This window comes from Mycena indigotica (assembly GCF_014461135.1).
Source record: "Mycena indigotica strain 171206Taipei chromosome Unknown Mind.scaff0009, whole genome shotgun sequence".
Classification (NCBI taxonomy): Eukaryota; Fungi; Basidiomycota; class Agaricomycetes; order Agaricales; family Mycenaceae; genus Mycena; species Mycena indigotica.
The window spans coordinates 542,536-558,451 of NW_023503008.1; the positions used below are offsets into that span (position 1 = coordinate 542,536).

The following is a 15,916-nucleotide window of genomic DNA, read 5'->3' on the forward strand; positions in this document are numbered from 1 at the left end:
GGCCGCAGCCAGAGAAATTGACGTGATGACATTGAGCAAACTTAGGAGTTGAGACTGCTGCGAGTTCCTTGAATTCACTGCGTAGAACCCCTGTCGTGTATCCGATGGGCATCAAGTCAAGTTTCAGAGTGCACGTGCCAAACCTTGCAGCAAGCCGTCGAGAAAATATGTACATTCGAGAAGAACCAATAATACTTATATACGGTGTATAGGGCAAACAAGAAACAGACAATGAAGGTCCCACTAATCTAACAGCGGTATAAAGCGCTTAGCAGCACTTGCTTGCGGGTTGGGCGGTGGAATCGACGCTGGGGCCAACGCTGACACTGTTGTTGGGGAGGTCGACGGTGTTGTTCGACTGCTCAAGGGACTTGCTAGATACGATGCGGTAAATGTCTGATTATCCAGGGTTAGATGACTGCGTCTGATGTAGATATGGAAACTGGCCTGTCAGGATCGTTTGGAATGCACTCTCGACATTTGAGGCGTCCAGCGCCGAAGTTTCGATGAACGACAATCCATTTTCCGCTGCGATGATTTAGTGATAGGATTAGTCTATGTGTCACTTGTACTCACTCGAAAACGTCTTCGCCTCATCTGTCGGCACAGCCCTGAGGTGCTTCAAGTCACTTTTGTTGCCGACCAGCATGATGACGATGTTTGAGTCGGCATGGTCGCGCAACTCCTTCAGCCACCGTGTTACGTTCACGTAGGTTGCATGCTTGGCGATGTCGTAGACTAGTAGAGCGCCAACGGCGCCACGATAGTACCTATTCGAAAGCAATGAGAAATGAGGCAGCGATGGCGTGGTCTTGCTCACGCAGAAGTGATGGCGCGGTATCGTTCTTGGCCAGCTGGAGAGCAAATTCAGGAATGGCGAGACAATAGAATCATGTGTCGCACCTGTATCCCAAATCTGCGCCTTGACCGTCTTGCCGTCGACGTCAATTGACCGGGTCGCAAACTCGACACCAATCGTTGACTTGGACTCGAGGTTGAATTCGTTGCGGGTGAATCGCGAGAGCACTAGGTGGGGTGGTTGAGGAGGGACATAATGGCGAGAGAGAGCAACGAACGATTGCTGTGGACTGTCAGCTGGATATGGGGTCATGAATATACTGCGACGTACGATTTGCCGACTCCAGAGTCACCAATGAGAACGACCTAGAGACCGAGCTTAGTGCTAACAGGAAGCCCTCTCCATGAATGAGCTTACCTTGAAGAGGTAGTCGTAGTTGCTTCCTTCAGCCATGGTCGTTTGGGTGTGTGTAGATGGACGTTTCTGGAGAGTTACAAATTGATGGTACAGCTACTTTCCCTCGAACCGAAACACTTCCTCAGTGTCCGCCCACCAAGGAACTTCCTTTCCACTCCCGCTAGCGCCTTCGACCAGAGTTTCCTGCATAATATCGGTAATTTGCCACCAACGCTGGGTTTCCGGATCTTCAGCGACTTTCCTCATATCCGCCTACATATGAAGCTCTTCAACCACTTTTTAACGGACACAACCGACAGACCTCATAGTCTGAGCCCGTATATTTGAAGTTGGCGATCAGCAACTGCAGTGGAGCATAATAATGGATCGAGTAGTCTTCAACGTGGGCTCGCTCCAATGCTGCAAGAACGCTGGGCCACACTAGACAACCATTGGAGTTTATCAGAAGGGGTATGGCGCCTCAGTGACCTTTACCTTCCGCATGAATCTTTCGATATTCAGCTTCAGCGGAAGGCTTGAGCTGTACATCGCATCAGCCCCATCTGCCACGTTGTAATCGCTAAACATTGCTCCAACCTTCACCAATTGGCAAACTCGCTTAACGGACATGATGGGTGAGTTGACTAGAGTATTGAGGAGCAAACAAGGTACTTCATCCCGGCCCGTATCTCTCCGTCTTTCTCGAGCAACACTTGGCATTCTGACGGAACATTCGTCAGGGAAATCCCGCAACAGACTTTTCACCACCTAACGTCTCACTCCGGTCCGGACAAGTTGAAACCGACCGGGGCAGAGTGTCGAATTCAGTTGTTGTGGAGGACGCAAGACCAAGTTGACCTTTTGAGACCTCTCAGTTGGGCTTAGGCTCGGGGTTTCATGACTGGCCGTGTCGCACTCGTGAAAGTCTTAAAGAGGCCCCATTGCTATGGGAGATGCTTTCGTGCTTTTCTAACAGGATCATGTGCCACCGTGGCCGCAAACTCTCTTCCGAATCCCCTTCATTGCGTTCGTCTTGTGTTCGTCCCATTTACATACCTCTCTCTCAGCACGGCAACCCTGTCTCACGACTCGCCATACTCGGGCAAACACACTTCTCGGACCTTCCCCCAGATCACCATGTGGTCCGGCCTTCACCATCATCTGAACAGCAACTTCACCAGTCTCTGCCCGAAACCAGCGCCGCTGTCGCCAACCGCCCCATCCTGACCATCTTTCTCGTTACCTTGTTCCTTCTTCTGGTTTCGCCTGAGGAGACATGTTGGAAACCCACTGCGGCCCCACAAGTCGGCCACAAGCATGGTCCAATCTTCCCGCATGACCGCTTGCGACAACTACTTATATGGAGGTGTAAACCATCGGTGGACCGAACTCCCTCCCATGCTCGCGTTTGTGATCCTTTTGCTCTGTGCATGCCTAGTTTCTGCGGTAATCGGGCCCATAGACACCGCTGCCCCTTCCATACCTGGCGGCACTGTTGTTAGCGCCGCTCCTCCTGGACCCTTCTTCCAAGATTACAAGCCGCCATTCCCGACTACAGGCTGGTGGGTTGGCTATGCTGCTGCACCCTCACAAGATAGGTGAAGCTTTGTTGATGTTGATCTTATAATAAGTCTGATGGCTGTTAGCGTCGTTGCTGGCCCATTTCCATACATGAGTCGATCGCTTGATACTGGTCTGCAATTCGGTATCTCCAGTGCAAGGAACTTTGATGGGACATCAATAATCCAAACCACACAAATGGATTGGGAGGCTTCCTATTTAGAGAACCCCAATACACATACAAGCCATAAAGCCTCTGCATGGGTAACCATCAATCTATGTCCCTTGTCCTTGGCTTATTTGGTGTCAGGACACACAAAGCGTCACTATCAAGTACTTCGCGTCGTCGGGAGCAGGATTTACGACCTATCTTGTCCCTGGATCCCCATATATCACCCTCAACTATAACGCGGCAACCATTATTTTAACGAGTAGGAATGGCAACGTTCTTTCGGTCAACGGCAAAAATGTGACTGCGACTCCCAGTATGCCCTTTCAGTCTAGTTCGAGTTGTTGCTCATGCTCTCGTAGCTTCTTTCAGCGGCACCAAATTCACAGTCATCAATGGTGCCGGAACCTACGTCATTTATTCTCTCAGCGGATCCATAACGTTCAGCGCAACATCTGTATCGTTGACTGCGACCGCAACTCACAACGGAGTCATTCGCCTCGCCCGCGTTACGGCAGAAGCAACCAGCCAGTCAATCCTCGACCAGTACTCGACAACATACCCAACTGGCGTGGCGCTGGATTACTCGTTTTCTGCCAACAACGCGACCCTTTCATTCACTTGGAATGTTGTTGGAACAGCCTCGCAACTTCTGCATCTAACTTGGCCCCATCACAGGTCTGCGGTTTTACAAAATACTCCTGCGCAAATTTATTATCCTACTTAGGAAACGGCTGATCTCGCCCACAGCAATTGTGTCTGGTCTAAGCTATCTGACGACGAAAGGATACATGAAGCCTACGTTAGGAAACGTCTGGAAGCTTAACTACGCTCTTCCTACTATCAATTGGCTGGCTCCCCGTGCTCCTCAAGCATCTTGTACATCTCAAATTATCCAGGCGTTGGAATACGAGGTGCAACATCTCACTGTTGCCGTTCCTGGTCAGTTCAATGATGGAAACGGTGCATATAATGATAATGAACCAGGTGACTTTTACTTCTGGGGCAAGGCTTTCCAAGGGATGGCTCGTTTAGCGTGCGCCAACCTCCATTTTCTTGCGGCTTTCGTTTGATTATGATCAAGGCTGATTGCGGATCATGTCGGCAGACCTGATTTGATCAATCCGGTTATCTCGGTGATGAAACAGAGCTTTGCCTATTGGCTGAATGGACGTCAATCATCCACTTATGCCGCCTACGAAACAGCATGGGGTGGTGTTGTCGATGGTCCTGGCGCTTCTGATCCGAGTATCGATTATGGGAATGGCTATGTGAGTACCGTAAACATTCCTCAGCGATCGCGGATTAAATCAATCGAACGCAGTACAACGACCACCATTTCCACTACGGATACATGCTTCATGGCGCTGCGGTGATTGCCAAATACGACACAACATGGTGGAACGCGAATAAAAACTTTATCACCGCCTTTGCACGGGACATCGGGAACCCCTCGACAGCCGATAAATATTTTACGGTTTCAAGATGTAAAGATTGGTTTGCTGGTCACTCATGGGGTAGGATTCAATCAGATCCAAGAGTTTATTGACTTATTTGTGACTCTAGCGTCAGGTATTGCCAACGGAGCAGGTTCACGAGATCAAGAGTCTATAGGGGAAGCTGTGAACGGATATTATGGGTTGATTCTCTTCGCAAACATCTTAGGGAACCAGGATCTAATGAATTGGGCACGGTTGCTTTGGGCTACTGAGGTTGATGGCGCACAAACGTATTGGCACCTATATCCAAGTTCTAACGATCCAGACACCCCATATCCTGAACCGGGACTTCGAGCTCTAACTACGATTGGAAATGTGATGGACTATCAAGCGGGCGCATGGTTGTAAGTACCCAATTTCTCGAAGGAAACAATCAACTCATAAAAGTAGATTCTGGGGAGCTCAATGTTCAGAAATTGCGGCTATTCAGATTTTACCCGTGACCCCAATAAATGAAGGGATGTATGACACTGCCTGGCTGAACGGAATGTGGAACTACGTGTCGTCTGAGTTGGCAGACCCAACTATCGGAGACGAGTGGAAAGCGGTGATCTATATGGCCTATGGCGAGGTCAACCCTCAAACGTCCTTTTCACGCTCGACGAATATCACTGGCTGGGGCGGCACCACATCGCAAGCCCTTCTGCTCTACCACTTGGCCACGCGAAAGAATAGTTCTGGGGGAAATATCTGTTCCGCAACGGCATCAAATCCAAGTGGAACTTTCACAATCCGTGCGCCTAATGGTCATTTTGTCTCTTCGACCGGTGCCGCACCCAATCTTGTGGCTACCGCAACGGCAGGAACGCCATTCACGTTTACGTTCATGCCGGGCGGTGGCTCAATATTCAACAATATAACGCAGCAATATGTAACTGCCGACCCAAATGGGGCCCTGCCACTTTCGTCTGCGCGGCCAGTCGCGCAAGCTTGGGAGAACTTCAAACTCTTAATCCAGGCAGATGGGACATATATCATCCGGGCGGGGGTCAATGCGGCTTACGTGGGCTTAGATGGCGCAGGAGCCTTGGTAAATAATGTTGCAAGCACTTCAGCTGCGACAAAATTTACTCTTGTACATTGAAAGCGCGAATTGGGAGAGTAAAAATAGTTTACAATAAATCACCGAAATTACCCAATCGGGTGCTGTGACGTCACATGTGTCATACCGGACCGAACAGGCGTGACGGGCCGCGAAGAATTGTGTAATTCACCGCCGATGGCTTGGTCTCACTCGAACGTGCTGGTCATCCATCTCTATTTCTCTTTCCTTCTCCCATGTCCGTCTTCAGGGCCCTCTTTTCTCGGCGGGCCCTTGCATTTGCTGGAAGTGGATCTGTGGTAGCTGTTGCGGGTGGGTATTGGTTTCTTAATTCGGGTCCAGCCTACCCATCGTCAACACTCGAGACACGACGCCCTCCTCCACCATGGACACCGCCTTCAAGAGAACATATGATGAAAACACTTCGCTCTTCGGCTGCTGATGAGGAATTCGACCTTCTCATCGTTGGTGGTGGAGCCACTGGTGCTGGAGTTGCGGTTGACGCGGCGAGTCGGGGCCTCAAGGTTGCTCTTGTCGAGCGTGACGATTTCAGCGCCGGTGCGTGTCTCCAGCTATTCATAGTTTCTGGTTTTTGTCTGACAAACAACAGGCACGTCATCAAAGTCAACCAAACTTGTTCATGGCGGCGTGCGCTACCTGCAGAAAGCCGTGTTTGAACTCGACTATGAGCAATACAAGCTTGTCCGCGAGGCTCTCCATGAACGCAGGATATTCCTCCAGACCGCACCCTACCTCTCTGCGATGCTTCCAATTATGCTCCCAATATATAAGTGCGTTTTGTCGTCATAAGACCTCTGACCCTCTTGGCTGACCTCGCTATTTGCAAAAAAAGGTATTGGCAAGTTCCGTACTATTGGTCGGGGTGCAAGATGTATGACATCCTTGCGGGGGAGGAAAATATGGAGTCGTCATACCTCATGAGTAAGGGCAAAGCACTCGAGACTTTCCCCATGCTCAAGAGCGACGGACTGGTTGGCGCGCTGGTCTACTACGACGGTCAACACAACGATTCGCGGATGAACATGGCCTTGATACTCAGCGCTGTTAAGCATGGGGCAACCGTCGCCAACTACTGCGAAGTCACCGACCTGCACAAGGGCTCAGATGGCAAGTTGAATGGTGCCCGTGTCAAGGATAACATGACTGGGAAAGAGTTCGACGTCCGCGCCAAAGGCGTTATCAATGCTACTGGTCCCTTTGCCGACGCGCTGCTCACCCTTGACAATCCTGCTCACAAAACTATCGTCCAACCGTCTTCTGGAATTCATATCACGCTCCCCAACTACTACTCTCCACGGAAAATGGGCTTGCTCGATCCAGCAACCTCCGATGGACGAGTTATCTTCTTCCTTCCGTGGCAAGGCAACACAATCGCTGGTACTACCGACTCTCCGGCTGAAGTAGAACGCGAGCCTCGGGCTCAAGAGGAGGAAATTCGCTGGGTGCTTGACGAAATTCGCCGGTACTTGGCTCCAGACATCAAAGTCCGTCGCGGCGATGTACTCAGTGCTTGGAGTGGCCTACGACCGCTAGTCCGTAACCCCGCTGCTGCAAGTACAGAGGGTCTTGTTAGAAACCATATGATCTACGTCAGCGACAGTGGACTGCTCACAATCGCTGGGGGCAAATGGACGACATATCGCGCAATGGCCGAGGAGACGGTTGACGAAGCTGTCAAAGTGTTTGGGCTCAAACCGAAAACTGGTTGTGTTACATCTACCCTGCGATTAGTCGGCAGCGATGGCTGGAGTCGGAACATGTTCATTGGTCTTGTTCAACGGGTTTGCTTATTTTTTTTTTTCGAAAGGTTCTTTTACTTATTATTATTTTATTTAGTACGGCCTTGAAACGGAGGTAGCAAAACACCTATCGGACAACTACGGCGATCGTGCGTGGACAGTGTCAGACTTGGCAGAGGCCACTGGCGAGAGCTGGCCGCTACACGGTGTCCGGCTGAGTGCTGCATATCCATGTTTGTTGTTCCAACTTTTTTTTTTCGTTCCTAATACCATCCACAGTCATCGAGGCTGAGGTCCGCTACGCTGTTCGTCACGAATACGCACTCACTCCCGTTGATGTGCTTGCGAGGAGAACGAGGTTGTCGTTCTTGAATGCCAGAGCAGCGCTTGAGGCACTTCCCCGTGTTGCAGACATCATGGCAAAGGAGCTCAACTGGTCCAGCGCGGAGAAATCACGTCACATGAAGCGGGCTGTCGAGTTTTTGGCAAGCATGGGCCTGCCTCCGGGTACGATTCTGCCCCCACAAGGCGTCCGCGAGCGTGTCGAACACGCGATTTGGGGTGCTGCGCGTGGCCTGGGGCTTGTTGCTGCCTCCCCGTCAATCCAAGAATATAGTCGGGCCAAGTTTGACGGGGCCGAGCTCGCTGCGTTGAAGAATGCGTTTGCACGTGGTGCGACGGAGGTGGCCGGGCCGACGGGGCCCGAAACGCGGTTGAAGAAACAGGCGCTGGGGAGCGTTCTGGCGGAAGTCCCGGGTTATGAGGGGATAACCGTGAAAGATTACGAGTATGTGCTGGAGGAGGCCGGTTTCAAGAAGCAAGGGGATGTGGATTGGGATGAATTTCTCGAGGTTTGACGTTTTCTGAGACCAAAGATGTTTATTGACGGTTTTATAGATTTGTGGGAGTGTAAAAGAGGTCTCGTTTGCGCCTGTGCTGACCTCTCGACGTGTTATCCCTGTCGAAAAGAGTGGAGGGGGAGTGTAAGAGTACAAAGGTAATTTTTTTGGACTGTGGCATCCCAATCATGTAGCACTTGAAATATTCCCCACTTTAACTTATAACCAGAAGCTGAAATCCAAATTGCTCGTCGGGGTGAATCTGCATAACATAGAGTACCCCATTACTTGTCCCCTCTATTCACATGTGGTTCTGCATTGTGTAAGCAGTATAAAGGTTGGTTTTACACTCTGATCTGGCCCGGGGTGTCCCACCAAGGACCACCTATTACTCCTTCTTTACCGTCTCTTCTCAGCTTCTCTCTCGCACTTTCCAGTCTTTTCATGACCTCCTCTTCCATTCTCTGTTGCAGCACTTTGGTGGGGTGTCTGTCACTGCCTTGTGTTTGCCAGCTGTACCTCGCTAGAGGGCACTGCTCCTTGCCGCGGGCTTGCTTCTGATCACATGGGCGTGATGTCACGCGGGCCGTGATTTGACTCGGATGTGATGACTCGCACGCGTCTTACGCTTCAACCACCACCTATCGGTTGCTGAGGAATATCCATTCATGCCCAAGATAATCTCCAAGCAAAATGTCCGTCCGAGCTTTTCCGAAGCCGACGAGTTCCTTCCCGATCGTGCTGGCAACCAGGGGCTCACTGAAGAAACGTCAAATGCAGACTCTTCAGACGATTCTCCGTCCAAGAGAACGAGAAAGCCAGCGTCAAAGCGTTTGAGAGTCGAATCGAGCTCCCCAGAGTCACGAAAGCCCCAAATGAAACGACGTCGGATTGGCGTAACCACCCCAGGCAAGAGCGAATCAGTCCCTTCAACAGCACAAGCGCCACCTCATCCTCCCATTATCGATCAGTCCCTTCAACAGCACAAGCGCCACCTCATCCTCCCATTATCGCACGAGACGCGCGGGAGGCTTCAGACGACACCATGTCTGAATCCCCGCCCAAAAGACCGCGAAAGTCTGCTTTGAAGCGTCGTATAATCGAGTCCGAGACAAGCTCACCAGAGCCGGAGGGATCACAACCGAAACGACGTCGAACCGGAACCGCACCGGATCCAAGCGAGTTATTTAAAGGCAGCACTGAGAGTGAGCAAGACGACGAAGCTGGGGCTAGTCAGCAGTCATTAGCTGAGGAAGATGAGGGGCACGCCGACCATGAGCACAGAATCTCTCAGCAGGAGGTAGATGATCTACGATGTGCGTTCACCAAGATATTGCAACCTCCACACAACTTATTCTGGTCTAGTGTCGAATTCCCCTTCTACATCTTCGAAAACAACTCGGCAAGATCGCAAACAAAAGAACATCGACACTTATACGCAACAGCGACGGCGAAAACAGGCAGGCTTGAGATTGGAGCTCCCAGAGCCTGAGGAGGGGAATCTCGAGCAACACTCTCAGGACTCGAACTTGGCAGACGACGAAGGCACGCAAGAGAATGGTGGCTCAGAGAGTGCGATCGGCGACAATTTTATTGCGCCGGACTCTGATGCTGACTCAAATGACAACTCAGAATCTTTCGTAGTCGACGATGTCCAATACCCAGGCGGGACGGAAAGCACAGACGATCAAGAGGATGACCGTCTTGGTCCAAACCTCGGGCTCGCGATGAGGCAGTTCGTGCAAGGAATTGTCAAACTCGCGTTTATTCCTGATATTTTGGTCACCAACCCAGCGGCTTGTTCGTCTCCATCCATCCCCGTCTTCTGTACATGTACTCAACCCCTTTTATAGTGAAGGACTACTTGGACGCGAAGCACTTATTGGAGTCTCGCATCGAAACTTTCCTCCCAATTTTTGGCGGAGCCACTTGGATCGCCCCTTTCAAGTACACGTTAGACAGACGAGGTCAGCTCAACGGTCCCACCGCAACGTCCGTTCAGAACAGTCTCGAGGAACGCAAGTGTGATGCTTGTTACTCTGCCGGGACGCATTCTTGTCGCACCTCTCGTATGTCGATAGTATCGACCGCAAAGGGTTTTTACGACCCCGAGACTTTCATGGTGAGTCGATTTCATTAATGAATTCGGTCGAGCTTTCCTTATGCAAACGATAGGATGTTCAAGAGACTAGCCAGCAATATGGCACAGGTACCGCAGCAGATCTGAAAAAACGGACCGAGGCGCAGAAGATGCTTTATCCGCCCTGCTTTCCGCTGGTTATCGGTGAACGTTGTGCTAGCCAGGCGTCCCAATAGTAGGCATAATCCTTTCCAAGGGTCGAGCAACCTTTTTTACTGTGGATAGCCATTACGTCCGTCATCGGTTGTACCACATTGCACAGCGAATACGCCACGAAGTCGAGCATCTGCGGGAGCAATATTCTGAATATAACGAGGAACGTATGCTGGAAACACTGGATGAAGATCAGTTGGCTCATAAGGCAAGTGCTACTGCTTTTTTGTGTTCTATGGCTCATCCGGTTAAAGCTGTGGGGCAACCTTCAGGACGACCTTGCACATTCAAGTTGGGAAGGTTTCCGGCTCAAAGGCAACACTTGACGAAGCCAACCGCTCTATCTAGCATTGTTTCAGCAAAGTATCTGCTTTCGGACCACTTTGCGTTGGACTAGTCTACAATTTTATACCCCTTGAATGCGAATTTTGGCTGGCCATGCTCGCTGACGGGTGCCGGATTGCCTTGCTCGGAACGACATCCCCCACCAAGTAGGAGTGAGTTTAAGATAAGATTAGATTGCATGATCCAGGAGGTAAGCAGAATGTTGAAACTAAGCTTATACTTCGAGCGTTCGAAGTCTACTTGGCTTGCGGTAGTCAGCAGTCACGTCGATATGAGGCGCAATCGGAAACGGCTCGACTTCGTAATCAATTCCGTTGATGCGAAGGGCGATTTGGTGGCCCGTGGTGCCGTGCAAAGTCTTGCTTTCCTCTACAGTGGACTGAGCAATCGTGCGGTGCGAAAGATGAAATGAAAAAAAGGTTACCCCAGTCACCGTCGCCGCGGAGCCACCCCTTGTCTCCCATTTGCAGCAGCTCAACGCCCTTCTTCTGCAGGGAGTCGATGTACAGGGGCTCCAGTGGCGCGGTGCTTAGAGCGATATGGAAATGCCAAAGTCCGGCCACTCTGGTTGCGCCGTTGGCCCACAGTACAGATGTGTACGGAGTTCCTTCGATATCAATAGCCTTGACGTGATCCTTGAGTGGTTTCGCGTAGGGCGTGCCCCAGTCGGCCTGTTGGTGGTTCTCATACCGGTGGCACAGCTGGTTTATTTCACGACATACCCCAAGCACACCATATCCAAGCGGATCGTAGGTAGGATCGTAGACAGGTAGGTCTGGTTCAGGAATGAAGCCAGTTGGAGATGTGGTCGAGGTCATAACAAGAACAAGAGAAGAGCACGTGACTAGCACATATCCACGAATCCAATTTGGCCCTCAAAGTACTAGTTCCATCTGACTGGGGCATGTCGAATCATGTAGCGTTAATAGCCTCCCCATTCTCACTTATACTGATTCTACCATCTCTGGCGCAACCTTCTCCTCCTGCTCTTGTAATGGAGCCTCCATATGCTCGACTGTGGCCTCCACATGCTCCGTCATAAGGTCCTTCACGTCCTGAAGACACACGATTGCGACCATGGCCAGAATCACGAACGGGATAATGGGAATCCAGGCAAACCGGTAGGCACGAGCGTATACATGATGCGACTTGTCAAGTGCGGCGGCAATTATTGTGGGTGAAATTCCAGGGACGGCTTCTGGTGTTACGGGACCACCAGCACGCAGTGCTTCGATGAGTGCTGGGGCGGAGCTTGTCGGTAAACCAGCGGAGACTGCAGCCCCGCCAACATCTTGAGCGTACGATGTAAGTTTATTGTTGATAATGGCGTCCAAGATTGCGCTGCCAAAAGCACCACCAATCGCGCGCGCACTGAAAGCCAGCCCAGTTGCAGTAGACTAGAAGGAACATCTCAAAATACGTCAACGGGTGAAAGGGTTATGACAGACCAGATACTGATGTGGCGCGGTAAATTGGGTGAGAGCAACAATGAGAGTTAGTGGGCCAGATTGTCCGATGCCAGCGAGGATGTTGTAGACGATTTGGGCGTGGTTGAGCTGGGGAGTGATCGTGGCATAGCATATGGAGCTGTGAGGGAAACATTAGAAGACTCCGATATACGCAGATAAGACCAACACGATGAGGAAGAACGAAAAAGTCACCAAAAGAGGGCCTTTCAGGTCTTTGTATTTTGTTGCGTACCATCTGTGCAAACACCGTTGAGACCAAGCTGCGGCGAAATGTAAAATACGCACGTGACAGGAATTGAGGTCGTGATTATCAGCAGGTTGTACGACAGCTGACGCACACTAATCCGCCATGCATTCGACTCGAATCCAAGATTGAGGACGATTTGTGGCACCACTGAGTTGACTGCGCTATAGAACACGAAACCTTCGACAGCGAAGGCGAAAACGGAGAGAAGGAAGTTCGGTCCGCGAGAGAAGAAGACATGAGCGACAATCCCGTCTGTCCTGCCCTTCCATTCATACAGACAGAAGAGCAAAAGAAGGACAACCCCAATCACGAGCGGCGCGACAACGTGCGTATCGTGCCAGGAAAATGTTCCCCCAGCCCAATCGAATGCAAGAAGGAGCAATGTGGTCCCACCGGTCATCAGGACGGAGCCTATAGGATCACAAGCCCAGATGAGCTCGCGGGTGTTGAGACGAGGGTAACCAGAGGGTGGTGGCCAGTAAAAGCCGAGCAGACCAATGGCTGTCGTTGCATGAAAAGCAGCTTGAATCCAGAATATATTCCTCTGAGTCGAATGAGTGCCGGATATTAATTTTCGCCGGATGAATACCCACCCAGCCAGATGGATTCATGTTCGTCACGCCTCCAGAACCCAGCACTCCAACCAACCCGCCTGTTGAGGAACAGTTTTCAGAAAGGCGGAGGAGATTAGACATGAATCATACCAAAAGAGCCTGCAAGAAATGCACAACCATTCGCGAGAGCGCGGTACTTCAGTGGCAGAACTTCAGATGGGATTGCTTGGACGATAGCAATGGTGCTAAGCGTTGTCCCAATTAAGATGCCTCCGCCAATCAGTACGGTCATATTTTGAGCCTGAAGAGAGACTGAGTTCCATGATAGCCAGAATGAAGACTAGGAAGGATACTTTGGCTGACATCTACAACTTGGTGAGACTTGACTTGAGTTGAAGCACAAGAGCCAAAGTACCACTGCTCCAGCAAATGCAATGAGAGGAGGAATACCTGACAGATATTTGCGGTCCAGGACATCGGAAAGACGGCCAACGATTGGAGAAAGAACGCTTTGAATCAACAACGGTCCTTGGATGATCCAACCCGCGATTTCTGGCTCGCCCAAATCTCTTATGATGAATGCTATGACCGAGCCTGCTGCCACGACAACGAAGACTTGAACGAAGATGGCAAAGCAGGAGATCCCCACGACCACCCAGGACCTCCAGGTGAGTGGTACATGTTCGTTGTCGAGAAACGAGTCGGTGCGAGCGAGCTGTCGTTTGTTGTCCACACTATTAGACATAGTGGGTGTGGGGAGTCGAAGTCATCCGATACCGGCATTTCTGTATATTTGAGGGCATGAGCGGTCACCAGACAATTCTCTCAAAGGCGTGAGGGTGGCAATTCAAGAAGAGTCCCGTTTTGATGGCGTCACACACTTCTGATTACTACACACACATCCACTTTTCTCGACTTCACGAGGAACGCGTTACTACTGCGGCCTTGTGCTTCTTCGACTCGCCCGCCGTGTTAACATCGTTAAAAGTGGCCCATACCCGCGCGAAGTTATCTTGCAGTATCTTTTTCTGGGCTTCCCGATCCCCCAGAAGCGTCAGCAATCCAACACCTTGAAGTCGGAGCTCTGGTGACACTAAACTGGTTCGCTTGTGTATCTGCAAAGCAGTCAATGACCTTTGTGGTTCGTTGTTCAGAAATACCCGCGCACCTTTAACATATATGGCGTCGACGTTTTGAGGGTCTCCCATGTCACCCCAAGCTGGTCCAGCGGTGCTAATTTCAGCCCTGTGATGATATGGTTCCGCAATTTGTCTTTCCTCTGAAACGTGATAGAACTATGCTGATTTTCTGCAAAGAGAAAGTCTCTGAGTGCTGGGCAATCAGCACAGGAAGCTTCGGAGCAACCAATTTGGATCGTCTGAAGATGTTGTGCGGGGATATATGTTGCACATCTGGCGAATGAAAGGACCACATTTTGTGCAAACCTTTTGAATGCGGGGCTCTCCCAAGACAAGCCGTAAGACTGAAGAACGCGCTGCAGACTGATCAAGGTCGGAACGAGCACCGTAAGGACATATCTATCGTTGGCCATTCCCCGAGGAGTCGTTGTAATTCTCAGCAAGAAACGCTCATAGGTTGGCGCAGACGCGTCATGCTCCAGGCAAAATTTGATGTTCTCGGTTACCTTGTCACTTTTTATATTTTCAAGGTCTTCGGCGCTCATGGCCGCATCGAGAAGGAAATCTTTCACCACCTTGAATTCGCGGCCGCCGCCCACGACGGAAAATTTGCTCAAGATAGTTTTCGCGAATGCTTTCAACGAATCGGAATCGCGTCCATGTAATAGATGCGGCTGAACGAGTAATCTGTGTCTCTAGGTTAGTCTGTTAATTCGCACTTGGTTTCAATTTTATACTCACAAGCTGTTCAAGAAGGGCATCCCCCCAGCGCGGGCTACAACATCGACAATTTTTGCAAGTGTTGTCTCGGTGAATTCCCAAGGAAACACCATTCGTTTTTCTGCAAGGCTATGAGGTGACAGCAAAAATATTGTCGCATCTTGGAAAAATTGACGATACCACAGGCTGTGGTGTTCGCAGTCATCTGCGTAACAGAAAGGTGCCAATCCTATGCACGTTCCCATGGGACTGTCCCATGGGAATTTCCTGCAGGAAGCCTACATTACTTCCTATAGGATACTGTATATATACTGTAGGTAACCCGAAATGGTAAATCGAAGGCCTGTAGGAAAGTACCCTGCAGGAAACTAAGAAACTTATCCTACAGGAAGATAGTTAGTTATCCTATAGGAAAATTTTGAAAAAAAAAAAATCCCGTAGGAAGCTCTAAGAAACAATCCTGCAGGTAACTATGTGATTATCCTGTAGGAAATTTCTGAAACCAATCCTGTAGGAAGAACAATCCTGCAGGAAACTATAGGATTCATCCTATAGGAATATTTTGAAACAATCCTGCAGGAACCAGTGAGATTCATCCTATAGGAAAAGTATATTATAAATCAAAGCGTTCTTATCTTGATGATATCTTGATAACTCTTGTTCTCAGCTCTCATGGCTATAGCTCTCTCTGAACTTGCACAAATGGCACTAGCAGCACCTGAACAGCTGCATAACCTCCTCCTTTACATATCTATAGTCAAAAGACTTTGAGATTATATCAAGCTATCTCATCAGCCGAAATATGCTGGCCAGTCACTTAGTCTTCTAAAGGATGTTGCAGATTTGCTAGCCACTTTAGTGGGTTCACCACATGAAGTCTCATTGCTATGGGAGACTCTCAGAGATCATATTGAGACTTGGAAGGGGTTGTTACTTCAGCAAGAGGTCGATGAATACCTAAAAGTGCATGGACCAGAACATAAATGAGGAGGGATAAGGCCGCAAGCGGCAGGTGCTGAACCTTACATAATAAGCCAAGGAAGACTGTGGCCAGCACCACATGATATGACGTAGCTCGTCCCAAA

At 50.2% G+C, this 15,916-nt stretch overlaps 5 protein-coding genes across 5 annotated transcripts; 3 read left to right on the top strand and 2 right to left on the bottom strand.

Annotated features, from left to right (window-relative positions):
• Positions 1-268: 268 nt before the first annotated feature.
• Positions 269-1,825, bottom strand: MIND_01003800 (Gtp-binding protein ypt3; the record flags this gene model as incomplete). Its single annotated transcript, XM_037366637.1, has 12 exons — positions 269-396; positions 448-528; positions 577-770; positions 821-854; positions 904-1,026; positions 1,073-1,081; positions 1,130-1,164; positions 1,217-1,282; positions 1,326-1,468; positions 1,518-1,636; positions 1,691-1,736; positions 1,793-1,825. 12 exons carry the CDS (start codon positions 1,823-1,825, stop codon positions 269-271), a joined length of 1,011 nt encoding a protein of 336 aa, XP_037216031.1.
• A 687-nt stretch (positions 1,826-2,512) lies between these two features.
• MIND_01003900 (Glycoside hydrolase family 81 protein) lies at positions 2,513-5,507 on the top strand (the record flags this gene model as incomplete). Its single annotated transcript, XM_037366638.1, has 10 exons — positions 2,513-2,793; positions 2,842-3,019; positions 3,066-3,240; positions 3,287-3,602; positions 3,652-3,866; positions 3,912-3,960; positions 4,009-4,195; positions 4,249-4,441; positions 4,491-4,767; positions 4,814-5,507. 10 exons carry the CDS (start codon positions 2,513-2,515, stop codon positions 5,505-5,507), a joined length of 2,565 nt encoding a protein of 854 aa, XP_037216032.1.
• A 194-nt stretch (positions 5,508-5,701) lies between these two features.
• MIND_01004000 (Glycerol-3-phosphate dehydrogenase) lies at positions 5,702-8,212 on the top strand (the record flags this gene model as incomplete). The annotated part of the gene is made up of 6 exons (XM_037366639.1): positions 5,702-6,023; positions 6,076-6,256; positions 6,319-7,267; positions 7,323-7,458; positions 7,505-8,076; positions 8,123-8,212. The coding sequence occupies 6 exons, from the start codon at positions 5,702-5,704 to the stop codon at positions 8,210-8,212; spliced, it is 2,250 nt and encodes a 749-aa protein (XP_037216033.1).
• Positions 8,213-8,732: 520 nt separating this feature from the next.
• MIND_01004100 (uncharacterized protein) lies at positions 8,733-10,683 on the top strand (the record flags this gene model as incomplete). Its single annotated transcript, XM_037366640.1, has 7 exons — positions 8,733-9,141; positions 9,189-9,380; positions 9,430-9,864; positions 9,918-10,186; positions 10,240-10,379; positions 10,430-10,565; positions 10,612-10,683. 7 exons carry the CDS (start codon positions 8,733-8,735, stop codon positions 10,681-10,683), a joined length of 1,653 nt encoding a protein of 550 aa, XP_037216034.1.
• Positions 10,684-11,646: 963 nt separating this feature from the next.
• On the bottom strand, positions 11,647-13,717 carry MIND_01004200 (MFS general substrate transporter; the record flags this gene model as incomplete). The annotated part of the gene is made up of 8 exons (XM_037366641.1): positions 11,647-12,099; positions 12,151-12,289; positions 12,338-12,406; positions 12,457-12,962; positions 13,012-13,070; positions 13,123-13,273; positions 13,326-13,337; positions 13,388-13,717. 8 exons carry the CDS (start codon positions 13,715-13,717, stop codon positions 11,647-11,649), a joined length of 1,719 nt encoding a protein of 572 aa, XP_037216035.1.
• Between the last annotated feature and the right edge of the window lie 2,199 nt (positions 13,718-15,916).